Here is a 7046-nt window from a genome sequence, read left to right on the forward strand (position 1 = left end):
TCTTCCAGAGTACATTTAGTTCAGCTGCGAGGGGTCCGTTCATATATCCAAGTGTGGATCTGCTCTAGGCACCAGCAAGGGAGAGTCAGTGATTCCTCCAGCCCTTGGACAGAGCCATGTTCTCTGCTGCAGAACTGTTGTGCTCTTCACATGGCATGGCTCAACGCCATGTTCTGCTCCTGAAATGTTATATTCATTGCTGTATAAAGTAACAGGAGAATTTTATTTGGCTTACAGAATACACCCGTCTGTACATTATTGTTTACTTGTACAGCACCTTGTGTAGTGCAGTAAGACCCTGACCCATGGTGGGGTGTCTGGTGTGTTTAAGAGGCCAGAGTGAGGGCTTTGCGGCTGAGGCTCCTTCTGTACCCCCTTTTTATAGGATGTCTTTGAGATGAGGTTCGCAAAGATGCCCGATGAGCCTGCAGAGGCCCCACCTCCGCCTCCACCAGCAGCACCAGTGGTGAGCAAAAGCACAGAGAGCAGTCACAGCAGTGAGGAGAGCTCTTCTGACTCGGATAGCTCAGACTCGGAAGAAGAGCGAGCGACTCGGCTGGCAGAGCTCCAGGAGCAGGTATTACCATGGCCAAGCTGTGTGTCTGTGCAGTAGAAAGGGCACAGCAGGAGGAAGGGTTTAATTTTGTTCTTAAAAAGCTCATTTAGACAGGGATGCGACAAAGCAATCTCTGCTTCTGCCAGCTAAAGGGGAAAAATGCTCAGCCTTGAGATAAGTGCGTGTTTGGTGTAACGTTAATTTTCTTCGAGGTAGCCATTCTTGGTGCTGATGCTCTCTGCTTCCTTCTGGCATCCCAGGTTATGATTATCTACGATTATGAATGAAGGTGCCGACAATGTTAGGGATCTGGGAGGAACAGACACACTCATTTTGTATGGGAGTTCAGGTAGAAGAAATCTGCCACAAGCTTCCTGTGCGATATTGTCTCCCTGCGCCCCGTTAGTAAAACTGAGCTGTTGTAACTGTTGTGGTTGCAAACGCTTAAGCCATGGCCTTTGTTGTTATGCAGATACACAGGGCCAGATGCTACAGTGCTTACATGTGCTGCCATAATACAACAAAGCATTATTAAAGTAGCTTATCCAGTGTCTCAGAGAAAGCAGTAGGAGACCCAAGAAGTAACCCAGGATTTCAGAGGCCAAGTTGTCAGCACTCTAGATGCAGCTATTAAGCTTAGTTTTTATTTCCCCCTATAAAACAAGAATAATGTTTTCATTTGAGTCTTCTGCATACTTGCACTGCATTTTTTTAAAGAATTTCAAATCAAGTAAACTCTCCTGAGTTCAGTCACTAGACCGCTTGATTACTGACTTTGGGATATACTTACACTTTGGGATGCAGAGGAAGGGTGTGTGGAGGCATCAGTTATCTTGCCCTGAAGTCTGATTAATTTTTTTCACTGTTTTCCCTCAGCTAAAGGCTGTCCATGAACAGCTGGCTGCATTGTCACAAGCGCCAGTGAACAAACCAAAGAAAAAAAAAGAGAAGAAGGAAAAAGAGAAGAAAAAGAAAGATAAAGAGAAGGAAAAGGAAAAGCACAAAGTAAAAGCTGAGGAGGAGAAGAAACCCAAGGTGGCTCAACCACCAAAACAAACCCAACAGAAGAAAGCCCCAGCTAAGAAAGCAAACAGCACAACCACAGCAAACAGGTAAGAGCCTGCCTTCTGCAAGTTGCCTTAAGGTGAACTGAGCTTCCAGCCCAGTTCTCCTGCCCCTGTTGAATTCCTGGTCAAGCTCAGTTGTCAGAGCTGTTGAATAGTGTCTCCATTCCCAGACAACTCCAGGGAGTCTTTAAGTTAGAGTTGGCAGTGGAACCATCGTATTTCCACTGTCCAACTCTCTTAGAATCCCTGCCGGATCTCTCTCAGATAAGGTTTTGCTTTTTGCCTGTTATGCAGCCAGCAAGAACGTGCCATTTCATTGCTGCCCCCCTGCTGCTACGTGGGCTTGTTGTCATGCCTCACAGGGCTAAAACATAATAGGAGTAGAACAGCTGATCTCAGATTTCTGAACTTTTTCAGAAGTTGTGGTGCTGTTCAAGCCATCTGGCTAGAGATTCGAAGCTGAGAGCGTTGGGATGTTTGTTACAAGGGGAGCAGAAAAAAAATTTCATTGCTTCTACATACCCATGAATGTTTCCATGCTTGCCAACCCTTTCAGGCAGCCCAAGAAAGGAGGCAAACAGGCATCTGCAACCTATGATTCAGACGAGGAGGAAGAAGGCCTACCCATGACCTACGATGAGAAGCGACAACTCAGCTTGGACATCAACCGCCTGCCTGGGGAGAAGCTAGGCAGGGTGGTGCACATCATCCAGTCACGGGAACCTTCCCTCAGAGACTCCAATCCTGACGAGATAGAAATAGATTTTGAAACGTTAAAGCCCACAACTTTACGAGAACTGGAGAGATACGTCAAATCTTGTTTACAGAAAAAACAAAGGAAACCATTTTGTAAGTTATCTCCTGGGGCACGCATTCCCCCACCAGCTCTTGGGCTCAGCTTTGGAGTCAGGGCATGGTGTGTTGGGATTCTCTTATCCAGCTGCTGGGTATGTGATGACAGGGATTTTTAGAGATTCTTTTCTCTCAAGAAAATGTAAAGAAACTTTCTGTTTTTTCTGTTCTTTCTTCCATGATGTCATGCTGTGGAGACTCGGAGGATTATTCAGTTCCTCTACCAGACCCATGTGATACCTTTATTACTTATCTAGAATCTAGAAGGCACTATAAAGGTTTCAGTCTCATCAGGTTCGGTGTTACGTGCACACATCTGGAAGGATCAGTTTCTTATCCTGAATAGTTTAGCATCTAATTAGGAAGGAAACAAAAAACATGGTTGGGATCCAAAACACCAGGGGAAAAAATGACTTGCAGACAGTTACCTGGGCAACCTGTGGCTTCTCTGTGTAAGTGTCTGAGTTGTATATTCACCGCAAACCTGCTCTTGCTAAATGGCCTGATCACCATATTGCCCTCAGTCTCTATCAGATCAGAGGATTAATGTTAATGCGCTGCCAAGCGTACGGCTCAGTACGGGACAGACTTTCCTCTGTGCCTCGTCCGCAGAGAGTGAGTTGTTGTGGCCCCTTGAGAGTTGAGCTCCAGCTGAATAGCAATAGGATCGCTTACCTGAAGTGGTCCTGGCTCTGTCCATCTGCCTGTCAGTTAAGAGGGAGTTGTCTTAAGAGTGTAACACAATAGCTGCTCACAACTCTTGCAGAGCCTCTATTTCCTCACCACAGGACTTTGACCCTTCTCTTTGCTTTTTTTTATTCCCCCCCCCCCCTCCCCACCTCCCCCCCCCGGGTCTTTCAGTGTTGGAATACCTCAGGAGAAGATTTTCTAGAGTGGTTAGGAACAAGAAACATCCTTTTATTCTGGAACCAAAAGTGAAGAGTAATGCAGATATCCTCAGATGTCTGTGCGTGCACTCCTCTGACACCGGTACACCCAGGCTGGCGTGCCTGACCGCAGCCGGACTTTCCTGCTGTCTGTTCTCTGTTGCAGTGCTTAGTTTTCAGGGGTGCACCCTCTTAGAGCTGTACTTTCCAGATTTTTTTTTTTTTTTAAATCATTGCTTTAAAACAGTTTACAGAAATGTAGGTATTTCCTTGCTGGATCAGGCGAAATGTCTGGCCCCTGTCTTGGCCAACACCTGTGTTCAATTACCCCTTCTCTGGAGGCATATTTCTTCTGCTCAGAAGTGAGTATTGCTGGTACTTCTCACCATTTCCATCCTAGCTAATGCAGCTGCGTTCTTCTCTGCCAGCCTTTGCCTCAGTTGGTTTTTAATTTCTTTTTTTTATTTTGTTTTGTATTTAAAGCAACATGAAACAGTAGATTCTTGTGTGAGGTATCTTAAGTGAAAATAGCAGATGCTTACTACTGACAGCCTTTAATGGGACACTTTATTTTACAGGGCAGAAAACCCATGTAACAATTCTGTAATTAGAAATGTGTAACTATTGACCATATAACTGGCTGGTAAGTAACCTGTAACTACAAGGTTATTACATGGATATTTCTATCTTCTAAAATACTTTCCCAAAGGTCTCTCTTAAAAGTGCATGTTACAGGACTATGGTGATTGGATGATCTAGACAACTTCATGTGTTGTCCTCTATCTGGGATGTGTAGTTGCTGTGTGGTCACATGGTCTTAGTGTCACTGCAGAGTGGTTGCACAGATTTACATGCCCTGTAAAATAGTGATGTCCACTCTTTTTTTTTGCCTGTGACCGTGCAGTTTCAGAAGTTGTACGTTCCTCCTCCACAGCTGCGAGTGGAAAAAAGCAAGCAGCAAAGTCAAAAGAAGAGTTAGCTCAGGAAAAGAAGAAAGAACTAGAAAAACGGTTACAGGACGTCAGTGGGCAGCTAAACAACAACAAGAAACCTGCAAAGAAAGGTAATGGCTTTGGTTTTACTGTGCTAGCAATGCCCCAGAAGTTGTGTCTGTAGATAGACCTCACTGAGGCAAAACTGCTGCTGCCTTGTAGCCTGGGGTTTATGTGTGGGACAGTTACCCAGTTGGTCACTGGTGCGGGGCACAGTGAGTTACTGTGGGCACTGAGCATCTCTCTCAGGACAGCTTTTGTCACTGCCCAGGTGGAAGCTCTCCTAGGCTGTAAATGTGAGGTGTCTTGGAGGCAGTTCATCCTTCAGAGGGAGGAGGATCAGCTGCTCTGTGTTAGCCTGTGCAGGGCTGTGCATACAGAACAACAGCACACAGACTCTAATGGATGTTTTTTTTTTTCTCCATTGTGGGATTTAAAAAGTCCAAGCCTCCACATAGTGGAATAGTGTGAAAAATGGTACAAAAGGTTCTTCCAGTGTGAACTAAGCGTCTTCCAGCTTCACACAAGTCAAGCAGGATTTTCTTGGGTTCAGAGGTTGCACTGAGCTGTGGACACAGCTCCTCGGGTGTTCTGCTCTCTGCAGATCCCAAACTTTTTCATGGTTGCCTGCAGCCTAAGAAACCTGACCATCCACTGACGGGCCAGGCCTCGCAGTAGCAAGCAAAGGCTGTGGGTAAATAAGCTGCCCAAGCAAAACCAAGTTGTGAAGGAGGATGAACGCTGTGGGCACACTTTCTCTAGTTCAGTTCCTTGCAAGTAACCGCATCCCTGCCTTCTTCCCCGCAGAGAAATCTGGCTCAGCGCCCTCCGGAGGCCCTTCCCGGCTCAGCAGCAGCAGCTCCTCCGAGTCCGGGAGCAGCAGCTCCAGCGGCTCCAGCTCGGACAGCAGCGATTCGGAATGAGTTATGGACACTTGGACACAAACCACACAGTGGACATCACCCTCACCGATGCTCTGCAGTGTTCCTTTCTCTACTTAATATACTGCTCTTGTTCCACGGTGGTCAGGTTTTTTTTCCCTGTCTCTAACTTTTTTTTTATTTTTTAATTCAGTGTTATAAAAGGTATCTTCCATTTTTGGGGGGGGCGCTCTTTTAATAGGTCAAAGATCTTTGCGTGTGTGTGTGTGTGTGTGACTAGACTTTATGACAAATACTTCCCTTTGCGTAAAGTCTCTAAAATACATTTTAACTGAAGAAGATTGGTTGAAAATGGAAGAATTTTGAACTCTTAGCAGGAGATAAATAGGAAGTTCTGCAAGGTTTGTAGTACATTTCCCTTCCGCCCCTTCCGTCTACCCAGAATTTTCTCTTTGAATAAGCCTGCCTGGCTCATTCAAGGTAAAAAAAAAAAAAATAACCTTTTTTTTAAAGAAATCTCTGTAAAATGGTACTGTATGAAAGATGTTAGCTTTTGAACTAGTTGGTGTATTTGTTATTAGCACTAGTATTCTTAATCTCTAAGTCTACAGTGTGATGAATATGTCAGATGCTATCATCTTTTTACATAAAAACAAACAAAAAAAATTTTTTCATGTACTGTGGATTGTTAACATGCTTTTTTTTTTAAAAAAAAAAATCTTGGTAGAGTCATAGGCACCTATTCAGAAATGTATTTAAGCATGAATTTAACTTTAAGCACATGAGCAATATAAATGGTTGCATTTACTGGTTTTCCACTCAAAATTGTAGTTTTTCTTGGGGATCCGATGGGAAAAAGGGAGCAAGGGACACTCAAGTTTCTTGGGAATATTATTTTTAACATCAAATAGATAATTTCCAGGAAATGGACACTCTCTATCACTCTCTATGAAAGTTTTCATTTAACTGAAAACAGTTTTTGGCTGAAAGTTCTCAGCCGGACCTCAGAGTGATCCCTGCAGAGTGACCAAGGCAAGTCATGTGCTTGTTATTAGACACAAGCTTAAGTACTTTCTCTGTGACAAGCATCTCAGTCTGGGCTTAAAATAAAGGAGCACTTGAGCTCCAGCTGAGGCTGAGCTGGCAGGGGAATGGGAGAGATGTGTGTGTTTGGTTGGTTTTTTTTGTTGTTGTTTTTTTGTTTTTTTTTTTCTCTCTTCCTCTCCTTGTCGTTTCAGTAGTGAGCTCCTGGAAGGGGAATGCTACGTTTATGTCATGCAGGGTGCAGCTTTCCAGACACTGAAATGCTTACCCTGATGAAAAGAAAAAAGAGGGGAGAGAGAAAAAAAGAAAAGAGCCAGTTTTTAAAGACTTCCTATTTTTTGAGTCCAGAAAAATGTTTTGACCTGCATTGCTGCAATACACTCTGTTTTCATTGTCCCTAATTTCGTGTATATACATAAGTACTTTATTTATTAAACACCATTGGTCATTTAAAACTTACTAAAAAAATAACAAAAGCAAAGCTACATTATGCAGGCCAGCAGAAATGCAGACTTTTAATGTGGTTTGAAGCAGATTAAAAACAACAAAACAAAGGAAAATCTGAGACTTTATTTAAATCCAATGGACTTTATACCTACAGGTGCTACAGTCCAGTCTATTGTGTGTCTGGTGCTCTGTCATGTTTGGTGTGTTCATTTTTTTATTTTGTTTTCTCTCTTCTTTATCTTCTCGCCCCAGCCCCTTTTTTTCATGTTTTGTACAGATTTGGAAACATACAGGTGAATACAATTTCTTGATGCAGCACA

The 7046-nt window shown here is 43.7% G+C and overlaps 1 protein-coding gene across 2 annotated transcripts in view; it reads left to right on the forward strand.

Annotated features, from left to right (window-relative positions):
• BRD3 (bromodomain containing 3) overlaps positions 1-6402 on the forward strand; it is a 35944-nt gene extending 29542 nt beyond the window's left edge. The window contains exons 8-12 of one of the 2 annotated variants that reach the window (XM_086763634.1): positions 386-577; positions 1433-1668; positions 2180-2472; positions 4267-4425; positions 5162-6402. In XM_086763634.1, coding sequence (XP_086619760.1) covers positions 386-577; positions 1433-1668; positions 2180-2472; positions 4267-4425; positions 5162-5277 — 996 coding nt within the window. In that variant the 3' untranslated portion in view covers positions 5278-6402. The remainder of the gene's footprint in view (positions 1-385; positions 578-1432; positions 1669-2179; positions 2473-4266; positions 4426-5161) is intronic. The other variant, XM_086763635.1, reaches the window with a different exon arrangement.
• The last annotated feature ends 644 nt before the right edge of the window (positions 6403-7046 follow it).

This window comes from Chlamydotis macqueenii, chromosome 20 (genome assembly GCF_036417535.1).
Source record: "Chlamydotis macqueenii isolate bChlMac1 chromosome 20, bChlMac1.mat, whole genome shotgun sequence".
Lineage (NCBI taxonomy): Eukaryota > Metazoa > Chordata > Aves > Otidiformes > Otididae > Chlamydotis > Chlamydotis macqueenii.